This window comes from Cricetulus griseus, chromosome 5 (genome assembly GCF_003668045.3).
Source record: "Cricetulus griseus strain 17A/GY chromosome 5, alternate assembly CriGri-PICRH-1.0, whole genome shotgun sequence".
Classification (NCBI taxonomy): Eukaryota; Metazoa; Chordata; class Mammalia; order Rodentia; family Cricetidae; genus Cricetulus; species Cricetulus griseus.
In genome coordinates this window covers 145025718-145046877 of record NC_048598.1, presented here as the reverse complement: position 1 = coordinate 145046877, position 21160 = coordinate 145025718, and the positions used below count along the sequence as shown (strand labels likewise).

Here is a 21160-nt window from a genome sequence, read left to right as displayed (position 1 = left end):
TATTTCCTAAACAATGTCATTTAGCTGTTTACATACCTTTTACAGTGTTTTGGATATTACTAATAATTTAGAGGTAATTTAAAGAATAATGAGGATGTATATAGGCTATATACCAGTACTATACCATTTCATATAAGATGCTTGGACATTATGGTACTCACCCAGGTCTTACAAGTGAAGCCTCAGGGTGGCTGACATATTGTTTGTTTGATTTTATTTGTCTACTTTATTTAAGTATGATTAACATGTAATAAGTTATATATATTTAGAATATATACCTAAGTGCAATTTGACAGGTGTGTATCACCATAATAAAGGCAGCCTTTCTACCAACCTGACAAGCTCTTCCTTGCTGCTTTGCAGTTTCTCTGTGCCTCCACCCCTAACACAAATCAATCACTGACCTGTTTTTTGGGGCTATGAATAAATTTGCATATTTCCAAAATATTCTATAACGGGAGTTATGTCCTGTGTTATCTGGCATATTTTGGTATAACTTAAAGTTCCCCCATCTTGTGTGTGTAGTGGTGGTTGTCTTTAACTTGAGGGGAGTCCCTCTGTTCTTGGGTAGTATGTGCTCTCTCCTATGTACTTGATTTACTTACCAGGTTAGGTGGGAAATTGAAGTGTATACGACTTTCCTGCTTCTCATTTTAAATCAGGAAGGAAAGGCCAATTTACTCATCAAAATTAAAACAGAAGTCCTAGAAGAGAGCTTGCTAATTTGGATGAGACAGCTAGAGATCATGTGCTTGCTCGTTTTTTTCTTTAAAATAATTGGGATGGCAACAAGAATGAAATATAAAGACAGGGTAATATCAATGAAGCTCTGCCCCTAAAGTTAGATTGTGACTGAGGCAAACAAGGTTTCTAGAGAAATTGAAAGCATCATTTAACCAGAAGAAGCCATTGAGGAAGGGTGGGGGGACGACAAAACAAACAAGCACATACCAGATTTCTTCTTTATATGGCTAAAAACTATACACTGCCTTAGAATTTCACAAAATTATTTTCTATCGACTTTCAATTTGTAGCAATGATCCCAAATGTATGTGCATGTGTTTAACCAACAACACACACACACACACACACACACACACACACACACACACACACACACCAGTGTGGTGTGTGACATACATACATGGCTAAATGGCATAGTCATAATGGCATCTCATCGGGATTCATTGACAGTTTGATATCCAAAGTCCTTATCCTTTTTCTGTCCATTTTATAGTAGATATTTCTCTGCCCTACCTTCTGAGCTTGATGTTTGATTCCGGACAGTCTTTTCTTCATAGCAAAGAATCTTGCTTCTTATAGGTAAATCGCTTCAATTAGAAATAATCAACTGTCTGGAAAATATAGAACATACTTCTAAATAAGCTGTTTCGCTGAAGAAATTACAAGGGAGTTAGTGTTTGGATTTGGAATAACATACTTGTGGAATGCAGCTAAAACAGCACATAAAGGGAAAGATGCAGTCTAAAAATATAAGTATTCGAAAAGCAAAGACTGGATGTCAGTGACCCAAGATTCTTCCTCAAAATGCTAGAGTAATGAGCCTATTATTTAGGGATCTAAGGAAAAGCATTCCAGGGATGGAAAAATAAAGCCAACACTGAAATACAGGTGTACAGAATATGTTGAACAAATTGAAATCCAGCATGGCTCAAACATAATAAAAGAAGGGAAACAGGTATTAAGTCTAAAAGATGATTGGTGTTATTTTCATAGTATCTTTCACAATGATAAAGACTTTGGCTTTTATAATTGTAAGTAAGTGATGGTTTAGAACAAACATCAAAACAATCTAAATGTGGCATTTGGGAGGCACCCATTAGGCCTCATTTATCCCTGAGGAACTATGGGCAAATAGCGATGGTTGGCGGTGTGGTGTAGCCACTGATAGTTGCTCATGCTCGAGTGAATTACCTCTCAGCCCCCACTGGGCAAGAAGATAAATACAGTAGGTCTAATACAAAAAGAAGACAAGAAAGCCATAGGGAGATTTATGAAGAAGGCTTCCAGCAGAAGAGGGACAGGGATGAGAATGAGAGAAATATGGGGGGTATAAATGTCTAAAATTATTACATAAATGTATGAAACTTGTAGTCAGGCTTTTTTGTTGGGACTGTTGGCTCCCCAATAATGACATGGAGACTTACTATTAATTATGAAAGCTCAGCCTATATCTTAGGCTTGTCCCCCAGCTCTTACAACTTAAACTAACTCCTCTATTCAACTACATGTTGCCAGTTACTTGTGGCTTTTATCTCTCCTTCTGCATGTCTTGTTCTCTCTGTAAGTCTGGCTGGTTGACTCCACCTTTCCTCTTCTCAGAGCTCTCTCTGTCCAGAAATCCCTGCTATACCTCCTGCCTAGCTATTAGCCATGTAGTTTTTTATTAAACCATTCACAGTGACACACCTTCCCACAGGGTAAAGGAATATTCCACAACAGAAATTGGCAATGAAAATTGCAAATCACTGACTATTATGTGTAATAGAGTTGCAGAGAGATAAGAGTTGAAGTAGGAATGATTACTGGGAGGTTATATTTTTAGGCAAGAGATGATACTGGTTTATATTGGACAGCTGAAAATAGGTAAGTGAGACATAGGTGGGACTCAGGTCTGTTATTAACTGAAAAAGTACTTATGGATGTGTGTGTGTTCGCATTCTCTTCCTCCCTCCCTCTCTCACTCCCTTCCTCTCTCTCTCTCTCTCTCTCTCTCTCTCTCTCTCTCTCTCTCTCTCTCTCTCTCTCTCTCTCTGTGTGTGTGTGTGTGTGTCTATAGTAGCAATGCTGATAGTGTTTGTTGAGAAGTTTTTGAGGGTACCTTGAGAGAAGAAAGAGTTGAGAATGAATGTTTTATCTCTGGCTTAGAAAATGGTAGTATTTCAAAGCATGGAAATTCATAAAAAGTATAATAGAACTAACTTTTTCAGGATATGTTAGTGTAAACATTAGACGTGTAAGTAATCATTATCATGGTGAGAGTTAGGTATACAAGTTTAGAGTTTTGGAGATGAGATCAAGCCAGGGACTTTACATTTCTGTGTGCATATCTACATATGAACCACAGACCCATATTATTTAATAGAGGAATATAGATAAAAAAGGATCAAGGTGTGTGTCATTCCAACACTGGTATAGAGGGGATAAAAGGCTTCATCACAAGAAAAGTAGTAAGAAACCCAGGAAAACAACATATCTCAGAAACAAGTGTCAAGTCATCTAGGGAAAGGAAGACAAAAAAAATTTTATTTGGGGCTGGCCTCAGCTTGTAAAGGTACCTATTTCCAAACCTGACATATTAAATTAAGTTCCAGGAACGACAGGGTGGAAGTAGAGAACTGATTCCTACAATTTGTTCTTTGACTTCCACAAACATCCCCCCCACATATATGCACAAATCTATACACACCAAAATATTTAGAAAATTTAATAAAATACAAAGATTTTTTGTTTGATTTAACATATAGAGGTTTATATTGAACGCAATAGGAGAAATTTCAGCCAAAAAATAGACACTTTGGAAAAGTAATGAGAAATATAAATAATAAGAACAAAATTCTAGGGTTTTTACTGCATGTGTAATTTGTAGAAAAGGGTGATAGTTGATGTGTAGCACTAGCTAAAGATGTACCAATTGTTCAAAGAAATATTGGCTAAAGGCAAGTCATGATGGATGTGTATTCATACATATAGCCAGTTTGAATATTATTTTTACCTATTGCTGAAGACAACATGCACTTTGGGAACTGGGTCTAGAAATCCCTGAGCTGCAACTGACCTAATGCTCCCATCCTGAGGACTAGCTTTTATGATACCAGAAGTCATCAGGCAGACTTCCAAAGAAGGGAGGTAATCAACTGTCTTACACATCTCTATGTATCACATCCATGACCAGCGTGGCATGATAACCATGAGGATGCATTAGTGGCTTTTACCTTGGTAGCAGCCAGTGGCTCTCCAATTGGACTTGAGACTCTCTCAACAAAAGGGAAGCCATGCCTGGTACTGGAAGTCTAGATAACTACACAGTGCTAGTGAAGTCATGGCTATCAGAGGAGACTCTACCATCACTAATTTACTAAACCAACATAATCTCTCTAACAATAATATATAAACACTTGTCCTTATACCCTTGTCCTTATAAGTGTAGCCTTGTTACAGACACTGACAACCTGATCTTGATCACAGAATCCACATAAAGGTGGAAATAAATTCCTAACTCCACAAAAGTTGTCCTCTGACTTTTCTGCTTGCACCCTATGTCATGTGCACACACACACACACATACACACACACACACACACACACACACACACACACACACACACACACACACTAAAGAAGAGGAATATTTAAAAATAGACACATAAAGCATAGGGAAGAAAACCATTAAACAATGGAAGCAGAGTTAGGAGTGATGAGTCAAAAAGCTGAAGGTTAGCCTTAGATTTTTGGTAACCACCAGAAGCCGGGAGAAAGACCTGGGACAGAGTTTTGCCTCCAGGCTTCTACATATGACCAACCCTGCTATCATCTTGCCTTTGGAAATATAAGAATAAGTTCCTGTTGTTTTAGTCCTCCTAAGTAGTGACACAGAGGAGGAACTCAGGGAAATTAATATGCTGTCCTTTACTCTTCACTTTTTCTTTTATTTTCTAACAGTCTTACTTTCTCTAAAAATGAGGGTTTTGTTTTTCAACAGTATTGAGTATTTGTTACAGACTATACCTTCTGTGGTCCCTCTCCTACATTCTCTATGGCTTCATCTGTACTCATGATGCACATTTAGAGAAAATTGTATAAAGCCATAACATATGTTCAAATACTCACAGTATAAAAAGGATATTCTTTTTGTTCCCATACTTTGAAATATTCGACTTTAGAGCAAGCCAAACTTTTAGTATCTTGTGTGGTCAACATTAGTGTCCGCATTTCCTTTCTGTCGCTATGATAAAATACCTTGAGGAAAAGCAACTTGGGGCAGAAAGGGATGTGTTTGGCATACAATTCCAGGTTACAGTCCAACATTGCAGGGACATCAGAATGACAGATTTGTCACATCTGCAGAAAGGAACAGATTGAGATGAATACATGCATGTTTGCTTGTTTGCTTGTTTGTGCTCAGCTAGATTTCTCCATGCTTACACATCAGGATCGCCCCTACCTACAGGATCATGCCCCTCACACTGGACTGGGGCTTCTCTTGTCAATTAATGTAATTAAGGCAGTTCCCTGTGGACATACCCACAGGCAAACTCAATGTAAGTAAGAAGTAGTAATTGAGACTCCCTTCTCAGATGACTGTAGGTGATGTCAAGTTAGTAATTAAAGCTAACCATTTTGACCATGTCAGGTATATATTTAAGAAGTCTATCAACCTCCATTTCTATGCAGTAAAAAACCTTATTAAGTAATCTTTATATGTTCCTGGAAATTGAAAAGTAACCATAAACCTCCATTATTGAAACTTCAGTATTACACATAAGAAAATCAAACTGACTTGCCAAATACTGTGTATTGAGTTTAGGAAACATTGAGAGAGCTTTTAACTCTGTTCAATGAGAAATGTATTGGCTGAATAGAAACAGGTAACCCTTAAATTAGTATTGTCTTCCAAAATTCCAAATAAGTGAGAACATTCTAGTGTAAAGTTGGAGAAGGTATCAATACTTTGGAAGGCTTTTGTTGTTTTGATTTGTTTGTCATTTCTACTAATTTATTAAGACCTCCATAGCTATCAACAAGAGTATTTGTAGTCCAAATTTTCCAAATCAAGTACTTAATATATTGAGGGAACATTTTTTTTTCTACAACTTGATCTGCAATTTGATAGGCTACAGACAGCATAATTATTGCTAAGTGTGAAAATAATCAGCTCTGTGCTGCTAAAAGTCAACATATCTTTATTTTTTTAATTTAGATTCTTTAATTACCACTCATATTTACATATCCATCCCCCCATTCCCTAACCCTCCCAATCCTCCCATGTTCCCCATCAACCTCCCCAACCCATCCCCCAACTCCTCCCCAGGCGTAGTGAGGCCCTCCATGGGGGACCTTCAAAGTCTGTCATATCATTTGGGGGAGTGCCTAGGCCCTCCTTGCTGTATCTGGGCTGCAGTAGTATCCCTCCATAGGAAATGGGCTTCCAGAGTCCATTTGTGCTCTAGGGATAAATACTGGTTCCACTGTTAGAGGTCTCATAGACTGTCTTGGCCTCCTAGCTGGCACCCACATTCAGAGGGCTTGGATTGGTCAAATGCTGTTTCCCCAGCTTTATGACTAGGTTCTCCATGCTCTTGGTAGGTCAGGTCAACTGTTTCTGCGGGTTTCTCCAGCACCATCAACATATCTCTTAACAAAATTTCCTGTTGTTCATCCAAAAAGATGTTTAAGTTGCAGTCTCTAAGTAAATATATTGAAACTTTACTGGAAGAAAACCTAATTTAGCGCTGGTGTTAGTGGTACCCTTGGGGGAGGTCATCCCTCTCCCCCAAAACAGGAAAGAAAAAAAGGATTTATTTCAAGATACTTGCTAGTCTCATTGCAGACTGTGTGTCACCTCATAGTATGCACAATCCCAAATTATTCCCTGCATAGTGTGTAAGATATTCTGCTTTGCTTATTTGTTTCCATAAATCCATGTTGGGTCTGTCATGTGTTTACGCTTCATTTTTTATGATTGAATTATGTGGCTGCCATCATTCTCATGATCTGGACTCTTAGAAAGCATAGTTATATCTACAATGTTAACAGAGAAGTTAAAAAACAGATTGCTAATTTAGACATTCGTAATTCCCGTAAGGTGAATATTAGGCATGATAAAATAATGATTGATTCATTATTTTGAGCTACAAACTGTGATTGCTAATGGGGATCATTGTAGTTGGTTCTCGGGGAGAAAAGATGCACTCCATAATAATCTCCATAATAAATAAACTCCACAATAATGGATAATCTGTCACCAGACTGTAAGACTAGTATTTTTAAGCTCTTTTTTGAACCACCAATTTATGCTTCTGAACCCATTGCCAAAGCTAGAACATTTTCCATCCTTTAGTAGAGTTTCTAAGAGTCCATGTCCGAGATTGCTTTTAACTGTCAACTTGACATAGCCTAGAGTCATCTGAGTGGAAAATCCTCAATTAAGGAACCACCCAGATTTGCCTGGCTTGTGGGCACATCTGTGGGGGAAATGTCTTATTAATTGAGATAGGAGAGCCCAACACTATGTGAACAGAACCATTCCCTGAGTAGGTGATCTTGGACTATATAAGAAAGCTGGCTAAATATGAGCCTACAGGCAAGCCAGTAGCCTTTCTCCATCTTTTGTGCTTAAAGTTTTTGCAGCTCCTGCCCTGATAGACTATAACTTGGAAGTTCATGCTAAATAATCCTTTTCTCCCCAAGTTACTTTTGGTCAGAGTGTTTTATCATAGTAACAGAAACTGAACTGTAACAGTTCATTACCTTGTAGGCAACTCTGATATTGCACTGCAGGCCATTGAAAATCCACAAAGATTATTTTTCTTGAAACAATAATTAGATAAGCTCTAAAAATTTTAACCTAAAGATGTATGACTTGGGCTGGGCGGTGATGGCGCAAGCCTTTAATCCCAGCACTCGGGAGGCAGAGGCAGGCCTGGTCTACAAGAGCTAGTTCCAGGACAGCCTCCAAAACCACAGAGAAACCCTGTCTTGACAAAAAAAGATGTATGACTTGGTGATATAAGTTGGAAAAAGGAAATATAACCATTTTAATTATTTCAATGAATTAATTATGCAGGCATAGGAAGGCAGAAAGTACTGGAAGCTATTAATGAATTCTGTGAATGAAATAATGAAGATAGGGGATTCTCTGAACAACAATAATAGTAATAAACAATAATAGTGAGAAGCTTGAGGATAAGTAGCAAGAGTTGACTTACTCAACATGATTTATGAAGGTACTTTCAAGTTTTTAAGACTGGGTAATGGGGGAAATGATACTACTTACAAAGGCAGTGACATTAAGACATGGATTTGATTAATGAAGTCGAGTGAGTTTCATGTAGAAAATGCTAACTTAATAGTGTAAGTAAGATACATAGTTGGCATTTGAAAATACAAAGACTGGAACTGATTGGCATGGATAGTCAAAGCTCAGTGGTCACTTTGTGGTTCCAATGCTAATTCCCTGTGGAGTCTGTGTGATGGTCTAAAAGGAGGAGTATTTGTTATAGAAGTAAAACAAATAAAACTTTTAAAAGTCGGGATAATAGAGAAGGAAGCATCAGACTGGAGCTTATTTTTCCCTGATTGTGTGAGCTCTACTGGGTCCTGTTTGATCTTGGAAAGCTTTCCTATGCAGTTAATGATCCTGTCATAGTGGAAGCACTAATCTGCCCAGGGAAGAAACCATGTGCTATTTGTTGTTTTATAATCACTACTGCAGATATGCTAGTTCTCAGCTGTGCTAAAGGAACCTGCCCATGTGATACAAATAGGCCTAAGAAGTGTAAATAAAGAGACTATCTGCTTCATGGAGAAAGGTGGTGATTGGTTAAAAGGAGGAGGAAAATGCAGATAAAATGAAATTTATGCAGAAGATGAAGCATAGAAATAAACGGTCTGTGAGACTTAGCGATGAGAAGTTTGTGAGTTTGTCAAGAAAGTTGGGAAAGGCATGCTGAGCCTTTGGGTTGTATGTGATGTGAGAAAATGCAGGTGACCATCTCAGGATGGTGAAGTGTGCAGGAAAAAAAAATCTCTTATGCTGAAAATCATTGAAATTGTTATGAAAAGCACTTAGGACTACCGAGGTATTGTTCTGGGTTAGATCTAACCATTTATTTTTTATTTTTTAAAAAGAAAGACTTGAAAGGATTGTGTCACAGACAGATGTGTGCTGCATGTCCATTGATGTCCATGTTTTGTAGAAGGAAAAGGGCATAATATACTTCCCAGGATGATTTTAAACAGGAGTCAACTTAGGAACTGTGGCTTCAGAAGAGGTTTCACTTCTGTTCTCCCTACTCAGGTCACCTGGAATATTATGAGAGGGGCTGTTCTCCACTCCAGCAGAAGCTGCACAGGGTTGGAGTGAAGTTTGATGTGTGGTGACCACAACCTGCTCATTCCACAAACTAGAGAAGCATGGTTGTGTGCTCTGCCACCAGGATTCTGCTGCAGTAGTCTAGCCAATGGCAAGGAAAGTGTTGGCTGTCCAATGTCAGGGCAGAAAACAGCTAGCTGTTCTGCCTGTCACTGTGCTGAGAAATTCTTTACTTAGAACTGAGAAATAGTAGAATAATAGAGTTTTCAGCAAAATTAATATTTTGCTTTTCTAGTTACATATTTTATTAGCTTCCATCTATTAGATGATTCCCTTAGTTACAGAATCTTCCTATTACATATTCTCCTGCCAAGTTACTTTTATAGAAATGGATAGCTTTTTGTATGTCCACTTCTCTCTACTTCATAAGTATATGAGCATTACAGTATCACTTTAAGAGCCACAATTATATAGAAAGTAGTGAAAGTATTTATATAATGATTTTTATAGCAGACATCCATATAACCCAAGTGGCAACCTAAATGATATTCTTTAGGACATTTGTCTTTGTTCAAATTTTTATTACAGCCACTTGCGCTAGAATGATTTATTTACATGTTATTTAAAGTTTCTGTCCTTATTAATCATCCTGATACCTAACTGGGGCACTCAGGATTGCTAATCAGCAGGCTTTTCTATTTAATTCTGGAAGAACAAGCTGCTTGTGATGACCCAAAAGAGCCACAAGGAAGGTTTGTGAAAGAGGGGTATTCAGCCAGCTCTAATCCTTGTTTTCTGAAAGGCAGTATCTTTAAGTGTTCTCTAATTAGTGAATAGATATGGTTTTGAATTCTTGTAGACACCTTAATAGGACTGAGATGGTTTGCTTCTTTACATCATTGTATTACATTTATATTAAGTAAGGTTTTAATATCAAACCTTTAAAATGCAAGACACAGAAAATATAGTTTTGAAGTATGTAATCATTCTGATGTTATTGGTGTGATTTATTGGAATGTTTCTTTTAATATTACAATTAGAAACCTAAATATTACATGTCATAAGGTGATGTCTACAAAACCAAAATGTGTTTCTTGATTTCTTGCTTGCTTGTTTGTTTTGCTGATCGCTCTGTGTACATGAGATGTTTACTGCTCTGAGATAAAATCTTCAGTTTGGTAAAATTGCTTCTACCAGTCACCTAGGAAATATAAGCCAGAGACCAACACACTGATATTTAGGCATACCAAGAGGAAATATATTGCTTCAGTGAACTGAATTTAAAACATGATGGTGAAAACACCTGGAAATCAAAAAGAACAGATTTTAGCTATGCTTCTCTTTTTCAAAGAACTTAAGTGCTTAGCTATTATTGTTAGTACTAGAGAAGTTGGCAGTGACATTTGAAATATGATAAATAAAAGCCTACAGAATGTCTGCTTCTACTTTTAGCACTTGTCTGATTCCTCCTGCAGAAACTGCATAATGGAAACTACTGTGCAGTTAATGCAACTCCAATATACCAACCTTACTTATTGTAATAAATGCATTATCTATTACTGTGTAATGATAAAGCTTTGCTTATTGAAACTGCAAAAGTTATTGAAAGAGAGGGATGGGAGCTTTTTGCTGTTATCACCTGTATTATTAATTGGAGATAATTACTGAAGAGCAGCTGGCTGTTGGTTTTAGGGAGCATCAATTGTTCTTCTCACCCAGCTGTTAACTAATAAGGATCGTCAACACATCTGTTTCAACAGCTGGTAATTAACAAAAGCCTAATTGCTGCAACTCTTTTAGCATCCAATCTGTGAAAAAGAAGTGATGTAGAAGAATATTATTTACTTGGTGCTTTGCACTTTCTGAGACGAGTTTCCCTTTTTTCTCTTCTCCTTACATTTTTTTTCTTACTTTGAACACCACTGCCTTTGTATGAAGCATTGAATGGCAGGAGCACACAATATGGTAATCCAGAGCTTAACTTTTCCAGATCTTTGTTGGTGTTTCTTATTGCAACATTTCTTTGCTAACTTAGAAGATAAAATGGATCAAAAGCATTTTGAGTAGTTCCATACAACAGTTAAAATCCGCAGCAGCGTGCCCTGGGCTGTGCTGCTGTGTGAGCATCCAAAAGGAGACAAGGAAAGACAGAATTCTTTTCTGCCTTCACATGCACAACTCCAAAGCAATTTCCATATTGAGATACCGAATTTCTCTTTAAATTATTGCTTCTGTTGATTAGCCTGAAGTCAGCTGTAGCAAGCCCTCTCTCCTCTCTAAGTTACCATCTCTTAAAAACATTAGCTTACTCACTTTAATACCTTTGTGTGAACTTCAAGTTTTAAAGAAAACCTATTAGTGTATTTGAGAAATCTTGCTTCACCTGCTATTCTTTAAAGTCTGAGCTGATTTTTTAAAGTTGTATTTAAGTAAAAAAGCTTTAGGGATTTCTTGTTGTTCTTTACAATGAGTGAATAGAAAATATGTAGGCTTGGACCTTAACACCTGAATAAAACTAGTTTGCAAAAAAAGAATTATAAATTAATACTTTACCTTAATGCTTTAATACTGTTTAATTGTGGTCTGGTTCAGTATGATATATTTAAGATAGCCTTGACAATAGAGAATCCTATTTATGTTTTTACAATTTTTATTAATTATATATCGAAAAATTTCAGTAGCCACTGTATATTTAATTGTAGCACATGCACACACGCACACACACACACACACACACACACACACACACACACACAAAGCCATCTGAATGCTATGAGGTCCATATTTATTAGAGATCACACAATTACATAAGCAGGTTGATTTTTCCCCTTCAACGCGTTTATGAATTTGAGAATGTTCCCGTTAGTTACATGGCAGTGATTGTGATTCTTATTTAATGTAAGAATCTGAAAAGTCCTCAGCTAAGGTGATAGTTATGTTCACCTGGATTTCTCTAGGTTTTTCAGTTGGCAATTATTTCTATGCAGGCTGTTAAGTAATTGATGTTGAAAAGTGTAAAAGAAATTCTACCCAAGTGCTTGCCATGGACTGAATTGCAGATTGCATAATTTCATTTTTTTTTTGGCTGGCAAGACTATTTTAGTTCAGCAGGTGTTCAGGGGACGAAGTGTACAATAGAGGTAATGCAAAAAATATATATATATATATGATCCTGAACAAATAAACAAAATTCTACTGGTTAAAAGTCTAACTAAATAGAAAGGTACTGCATGCAGAAAAATGTTTATGACTGAAATGTAGAAGAGAATATATTGTCATTTAGGGAAATGTTTGCTTCTTGAGTTTAAATAAGACTTTAATTTTCTCTGTGTGCTCATGTTCTTAGGTGGCACCACAGAGCTTAGTGAAAGGAATGTACTCTGACATGAGAGAAGACAATAGGCTTTGTTAGCAACCTACATGCTAAGCAGTCAGTCTATCACTAAGCTACACTCCCAGCCTAGGAGCCCACACTCTGGCTGATACTATTTTTTTACATTATTCTTTTCTTGAGGAAATTAACCCAAGAATAGGTAAAGTGGTTAGAAAAAAATTCATTTATTTAATAGACACTCATTGAGGATCATTGTTAGAACACAGTCTAAGATTGTGAGAATTCTGAGTGCTTGGGAGAAAATAAGACAAATGTCTTGTGACCTCACTTTCTTCAAAAACACAGAATTGTTCTTGGAATGTGCTTTTGTGCCTCTCCCAGGTATAGTGGATAGGAGTGAGTTCACTTTAGATTATTCATTACAACTGAATACTTTTATTTATTTATATGCCTCTATGAAAAAACATGTTTTTGTCATGTGTGGTTTGTCCTTGTGATTGTACACTTGACTCAGGTGACTCTTCCTAACCCTCAGACTATAAATTGTCTGATGCTCTGAATAAAGTTGGTTACTGCATGAGACTTTAGTCTGCCTCATTTTTAGTACCTCATTGTTCCAGTTTCAGGACACCAACTAGAATGATAAACAGATCATAGTAGCACTTGATTAACATATATATGTGCATATATGCACATATGTAACTCTTATTAAATGATAGATTATATGTGAAACCTGTGTTTTGTTTTTTTGGTAATTTTGTACATGTCAGTAAGAATGACTTTCAGAAGAATGACCAAGAAGTCTCAGGGGCCAAACATGTAACTAATGTCTAATTATCAACAAACATAAAGCCAGAAGTAGTATTTCATGAAATAGTATTCATTAAATATAAAGGATACAAGAAAGATACATATACTCCACAGTTGAGTTCACATGCACATAAGTGGTTAAACACAAAACTTTTTGAATTTCTTAAAAAGAAAATTTGAAGACACTAAAAACGAAAAGGCGAACTACACATCTGACAAGTGAATAATATCTGAAATATATAATAAACCACATTTAAGAAAACAACCTGATTAGAAAGTAGGCAGTAGACATTTTGCAATGGAGACAAGCAACAACAGTAGATGTTCAACATCACTGATGATAAGATAGGTGCTGAGAATACCAGTTATCTAAAAGGCAGAAAATAAGCACTAAGGATGTGTAGAAAAAGTACTTTGAACAATGCTGATAAGGCTGTAAATTAGTATAACTGGTACAAAACACAGGGCAGAGGTTCCTTATAATGTAAAAAACAAAACTACCACATGATCTCTCAGTCTTACTTCTGGGCATGTATCTAAAGGGAATGAAATCACACATCAGAAACATCTGCACTCCCACACTGATTGTAGTGTTACTCACAATAGCCAAGACATGAAAACATGTATAATGTCTATCAGCCAATGAGTGACTAAAGAAAAAGTAGTAAATATACATAATGGAATACTACTCAACCATAAGTTACTGTTACCTCTGAAGATGTGGATGAAAGGAGAGTGGGCTAATGTTGTGAATTAAGTAGTTAAAAAACACAAATGTCTCATAATCTTCTCAAGTATTCCAGTTTACTTATGTAAGCTTATGTATTGTAATTCACTGATGATCATTAACATCATATTTTTAATTGTTTCTTTTATTTTTGAAATTATAATTATATCACTTCCCCTTTTCTTCTTTCTAAACCCTCCCATATACCCCTCCTTACTCTTTTTTAAATTCATGGCCTCTTTTTCATTGTTTGTTGATATATATATGTATGTATGTATGTATGTATATATGCCTATGTATACATAAACACACAAATATAACCTGCTCAGTGTCTATAATGTTACCTGTATGCATGTTTTCAGGGCTGACCAATTGGTATTGATAACTAATTGGTGTGGGATTTCCTGTATAATACTATCTCTCCCATTCTCAGCATTCCTTAGTTGGCTGTAGTTTTATCTGTGGAATTAAGGCCTCTTGGTCTTTCCCCCATCCCCTTTGGCTTGTCCGTTGCTATCATCCTTTCTCTAGGGTTGAGGTCTCTTGGTCTTTCCCCCATCCCTTTTGGCGTATTCATTGCTATCGTCTTTGTTCAGTTCACATACGGGCCAGCATGTTAATGAGACTTTATGTGTGTAGCTTCTGGCATTTCTAGGAGATTGTCTCACAGAAAACTCCCTGATTCTCTGGTTCTTAGACTATTTTCCGCCCATCTTCCACAGTGTTGCCTGATGTTAGGTGCATGAGTTCTTTTGTAGATGTATTCATTTGTCTTGATCTCTACAACTCGGTATTTAAACATCTGTTTTTTTTTCCTTTTTAAAATTTAAATTAGAAACAATCTTATTTTACATATCAGAATCCCTGTTCTCTCCCTCCCATCCTCCCAGACCCACCCCACCCCACCCCTTCTGACTCCCCAGGGAAAGTGAGTCCTTCCATGGGAGAATCTTGATAGTCTGTCATGTCCTTTGGGGCAGGGCCTAGACCCTCCCCTCCGTGTGTTTTGGCCGAGAGAGTATCCCTCTGTGGGGGCAATGGGCTCACAAAATCCATTCATGCACTAGGACTAAATACTGGTTCGACCGCAAGAGGCCCCATAGACTGCCCAAGCCCGCTAACTCACCCAAATTCAGGGGGCCTGGTTTGGACCTATGCTGGTTCGCCAGCTGTCAGACTGGGGTCTGTGAGCTCCCACTTGCTCAGGTCAGTGTTTCTGTGGGTTTCCCCAGCATGGTCTTGACCCCTTTGCTCATCTTTCCTCCCTCTCTGCAAATGGATTCCAGTAGTCGGCTCAGTGCTTAGTTGTAGATCTCTACTTCATTAAACAACTGATTTTTAAAGCACCAAATTTTGCCTCATGTTTAGACTATAATGGTGAAGGGCAAGAGGACTTTGGAACCCAGAGTACTGAATTCAAATTCTTGTTCCACCAGTAGCCAGTTGGTGTTTTGTAAGTTGTATAATAATCTTCTTGTTTGTAAAATGGAAATAGTAGTTACCATGATGGTGCATTGTAGAAATAAGTAAATGACTCCATAGAATGCTGTTTGCTGTGCAGTATTTTCATTTTGTTATGGATGCATATGAAATTATAACATACTATTATTTGGAAAACCTGGATTTCTTTCTATATCCTTTTTCTTGTTGCTAAGATATCCACACAGTAAATAATGTTATTTTCTCCCCTTCCAAAATAATAGAAATAACATTTATGCCTTCAACAAAAGCATTCAATTTCCTACCATCTCAAATTCAATAACATCTTATACTTGAAGTCTCTGATAAACCACATAATATTGAGCACTGTGCAGAAGCTGTATAGCCAAAAAAGAGAAAACAATGTTGTCTCCTTTTCTTTAAACTTCTTAATATATTGCACATAATTAGTAAATGGTGTATATGCACTATCTTGGTCCAGTGATTTTCTTGGTAAAGATACTCAGGATCACACGAAAACCCACAAACTGCTTCATAGAGACTCGTTACTGAGCTAATAAGGCAGAGTGATGCTGAAGATTTATTTTCTTCACCTGTTTGGTAGATATTTACTACATATCCAACTCTTAACTCACCAAGTTGGTGATTCGGCTTTTTCCCTGCTATTTATTCAACAACAGGACATTAAAGCATTTTCTATGTTCTGGGTACTATTTTATGTATTTCGTTTGTTTTATTATATTTTATTAGTATCAGCACCTTGAGAATGGATATTAGCTTATCCCACTTTGTAGGTGAGAAAATGGAATACCAGATTGCCTGCAGAGACACTTGCAAGGGGGGAGCCAGGATGCCTCGCAAGTCCCTGGTTCCACAGACCTTGACACGCTGTGCTTCTAGCATACTTCCAACTTTCTGTCTCAGTTCTGTGACTTGTGCTTCCAGCTCAAGAATCAAATTCAATTATTTGCATGATAATTTCTGTTTCCACAATCGCCTGTTTTCTCTCTCATGTCAGATCACCGCATAGATCATTGAACGGTGCATATATTATTCTCTTTGATAGAAGGACTCAATTGTGTCCATTTGGGTAAGTCAAAAGGTATGACATGAGGGTAAATTACAACTGAAAATGCTCTAAAGAGCGTTACACAATGTAATGAGCAAACAGATTCTGTCTCTGAGAAAGAGCTGTAAATGAAATCTCACTTTTATCATTTTGATAATGGCTTTCAATTTTTAGGTTATGTTTTTGCCAGCATTTCAGTTACATGTTATCTACTAAGTTCTTCATCTTCTTACAAGTTTCAGAGCTAAAGTCTTAGATGATTTGCAGTCATTGCTTGAACAATCATCTAGACCCATCTTTCAAGACGTTCAAGAAGATGCCTTCAGATATGTTCATAGTTATCACAGAGTTCAATATACTTAAGGTTATCTTTAAAAATTATTATTTTAAAAATTAGCATACTCTTAGATTATGTCATATTAAAGTGTGGTCTTATAAAATAAACAATGTTTTATGAATATTTCTGTTCCAGTTTTAGCTTTCTTTCTAATTAGCCGTGAAATCTTGGACAGGTTCCAAGTGTTTGCAATAGCAACAATTTCCTAATCATGAAAACAGAGGACTGTGTTACCTCTAAGACACTTCCCAAATCTGTATCCTGACTCAATTTAATTTGTACATCATGCTGCTTTATTTAGCAGATATCAAGAAGTCAATCAACTGCCTCTGCTCTGTCATGAAAATAGGTTTGCATGAATTAATCTTGGTGATACCAAAGGAAGGCTGAACTGTTTCAAACTCTAACTATTAAAAACATAACATAAAAAGATAAAGATTGTTATCCATAATAGCAATAGTAAATATTGTTCAGTCCTGTGAAAAGTATAATCCTGCCTTTGTCTGCCACTCCAAATTTCTAGGAAAGACTTACTAACAAAGTGTATTGCCTTTCTATTGTAAATGGCTGTCCTATTCCAACCACAGTACTCAAAATAGGTACTCAACATACATTAGCACTAGGCAACCAATCTTTCTTATTTCAGGTATCATAAAAGATACAGAATATGGAAAATGCATTATGATTAATCTGGTTGTCAGTAATTCTGTTGCCTAATGGTGATTTGATTCATCATTTCACCTGGAAATAATGTGGATCATCCTATTGGTTGTTTGAAAGGATAGATAGAGTGTAGTAATATCTTCCAAGCACTTGGCACCATCTCATCCCATAACAGAAATTCAGTTGGTAACATCCTTCCAAGATGGAACCTTTAACATTGTTTCAGTGAAATCACCAAGTTTTGTGATATCTTCATAAAATATATAAATATACATACCATAACACCCAGAAATTGCGTAAGAAGGGACTTTGGGAGCCCATGCCACATGGAGGGATGCTCTCTGACTGGACACATGGGGGAGGGCCTAGGCCCTGCCCACGATGATATGACAGATTTCTTGGAACCCCCATGGAGGGTCTTACGCTCCCTGGGGAGCAGAGGGGATGAGGTGGGGGCCTGGTGGGGGTTGGGGGGAGGGGAGGGAGAGGGAGAAGGGATTGACATGTGAAGCAGCCTTGTTTCTAATTTGAACTAATAAAAAAATAATCTCTTTGGGGAAAGAAGACCCAGAAATTCTGATTCTAGGTGGTTACTCAGATATTTATAGCAATTGTATTAATGACTTTAAAAAATAAAAGTAAAATGTCAGCCAACTCAGGTGAACAGATAGTCACATTGTAGTTCTCAGTGTAGCGTTGCTCACTGATTATAAAGGAGTGAACTACTGGAACATGCAATAATGTAGATTAATCTCAAAGAATATTAAGTAAAAAAGCTAAAATTAATGGCTGTATTCCTTTTATATAATCTAAAGAAGGCAAAGGTATAAGGACAGAGGCTAAGTATAAAAGGAGGCTAGTGACTGCATTGGTGCACCATGAGACATGGGATAATGGAGATATCCCATTGGAGATAATGGGAATGCTTTATGTCTTGAGTATGATGTTTGTCACATGACCACACATGTTGGTAAAAATTTACAGAAGCAATCAAGTATGGTGGCTCATGCCTGTAGTGGCAACATTGAAAAAAAAGCTGAAGAGAAGATTGCCTTATGTTCAGGATCTAGGCTGAGCTGTGTGTTCCAGAACATCCTGACCTAGAGTTCATTCTCTGTCTCATAAAAATATAGATAATAGGTTTGAAATCATTGAGTTTAACTTTCTGGAACTTACAACTCATAAGCCTAATTATTAAAATCTGTATGTATACTTACTTGATGTCTTATGTATGTTTCGCTTTCATGGAATTTGATCTAAAAATAAGACTACAATTAGAAAACGTACAAAAATACAAATGATAAAATATGTCTAAAGGATATCACTACAGTAAAGTAGAAAAACATTTTTAATGTGGAAATGAGAATTTATTTTGAATGGTTTTTTCCTAGTTTGTGGGATATCTCACCTGTAGTTATGGAATATAGAAGATTAAAGCAATCATTCAAACTTCTTAAATTTAATTACAGAATAAATCTGTTAGAATTCCTTAGCCCAGATAGAAAACAAACTAATATCTTGTACCTAAACTTATATGCAAATATCCAGACTGCCGAATGCTTTTGTAATTTTCCATTATTAAAATAGAAAAGTTGCATTATCTAGTGTTCATTTTCATTACACTAATTAATTTTCTCATAATTGGGTTTTTATTATTTTTCTTATTTACTGAATTCTTATGCAAGAAACTAATTCCACTGAAATCATATGCATTCAATAAAATGCTGAAACTCCAGACTTTAAATTACTTTTAATTATTGACAGTGTTGTTTTCAATGTTTGAGACAATTGCATGTTCACTGTCAAAGACTATTTAAACTGAAAGAGAACATTTTCATGCAAATTGAACTTTGAATAAATAATACTAAAGCTTGACTTACTAGTACCATATTTTTAAAGTAATGTTAAACTCTTTTTGGCATTTCTTAAAACTTGTGGAAATGGTGTTGGGAACATGGAAGATTATTTAAAAATTACAACTTTGAACCTTACCAAAGCAACAATTGAGGTAGTAATTCACTGCAAAAAGCTTGGAGAAAAATACCTTGTAAGTCTATGCCACAAAAGACTGATAAATCTATAAGAAATAGAAAAGTGTACCTTGTTCCAAACATTACACAATGTATACATACATGAAAATGCCCCAGTTCCCATTAAGATGTATGATGATTATGTTTTACCTGTTAAAATAAACTCAATTTAAAATTTCCTAGGCTTAATTGTCTATACTTTAAGATAATATTTTCAAACAAAGTGTCTCTAGCAATGAAAGTTGCCATCAATCTACATTTTAGAGAAAATTTTTTCCATGCAGAAAAGGGATAGAAAGAGTTAACTTATATCTATAAGAATCAGGTCATAGTTTTGTGTATCAAAGATAACTTGACAACATACTTAGAATTTTCTGAGTTTTGCTGTTAATAAAGTTAAAAGAAAATCTAGTGAAATCAGGCAGTGGAGCCACATTAAATTTGTATCTGAAATGCCCATTGTGCTTATCTCTACTGTAGACACTTCTCTGAACCCATGTTCCACATTCTGAGTTCTGTGTATAAAGTTAAACATTGCAGAAGGGCATATCTGATAATACAGATAAAATATGGTTGAAGCTTAGTAACTAGCAAAGTTAATACACTTACTAAAATTGTCTTTAGTGTTTCTATTAACAATATTTTGGACTATTTTGTGGGAAATTGTGACTGCTAAGAATGTGGCTACAATTTTAAACTAACAAAGGTTAACTCATATTCACATTTAATCCTGTGTTTTAACATGCTAAAACTAATATTTGCAGGCAAAATTACTGTCAATGAAGCAAGCCAGAGAAACTGCAGTTGAACAGTACAAAAGGCTGGAAGAAGAAATACAGACATTACGAGTTTACTACAGGTAAAACATTTTATACTCCAGTTCATGTAAATATTGTTTGAGAAACTCCTGTAAGTGATAATGTAATTGTGGCTGAAGAAATTCCTCAATGAAATTAAACTCTGAGGATTTAAAGGATTTCTATAGTATTTAAATTACCTAGAATATAATTTTTTACCTTTCATTCCTACATAGGTAACATTTAAGTTTATACCATTAAATTTACACAATTCTTTAAATAATCAGTTATCCAAGTGAAGGCTGGTTAGATGAAATATTTGCTCATCTAAATGCCACCTCTAAAATTATGTATATGCATATATATCATATATATGTGTGTTATATATATATATATTCACAAAATATATGCTATATAACATGAGCTTTCTCCTTTTACAATATGCTATGAGAAATTTCTATGGAAATGTCATTAAAGATACTTAACAGAATTATTTCATTTCCATTGTAGGACTAGTTATAAAAAGTTCATACTATATAATAAGGATAAATAATTGTTTTAACGTATATTTGCTTCTGGTTTCTGTGGGATGTATGAGAGAAGTATTTTGGGTTAAATGTAAAATATTGCATTTTCATGGTGGGCAATGAGAAAAGAAATTATTTGATATACAATGTCCTGTTTGGTTCTTGAATACTAAGTCTAAAACTACCTTACGTCTGAAGTGTGAGAAGCCATTGAGGCTATGGGTTAAACTTTTATTGGATTTTTCTCAGACTGACATTGTTAAATGCCTAAAATATATTGAAATTAAATAAATTTTAATTAGCTGTACTTATGAATGTATTATGTCATATATGTATATGCTTCATTATTAATATATTAAATAGCAGCAAAC

At 35.9% G+C, this 21160-nt stretch overlaps 1 protein-coding gene across 4 annotated transcripts in view; it reads left to right on the top strand.

Annotated features, from left to right (window-relative positions):
- Mipol1 (mirror-image polydactyly 1) overlaps positions 1 to 21160 on the top strand; it is a 268571-nt gene that overhangs the window by 156811 nt on the left and 90600 nt on the right. For all 4 annotated transcript variants that reach the window (XM_027419671.2, XM_035445015.1, XM_027419670.1 and 1 more), the window contains exon 9: positions 20230 to 20324. In XM_027419671.2, the coding sequence (XP_027275472.1) occupies positions 20230 to 20324 (95 nt within the window). The remainder of the gene's footprint in view (positions 1 to 20229; positions 20325 to 21160) is intronic.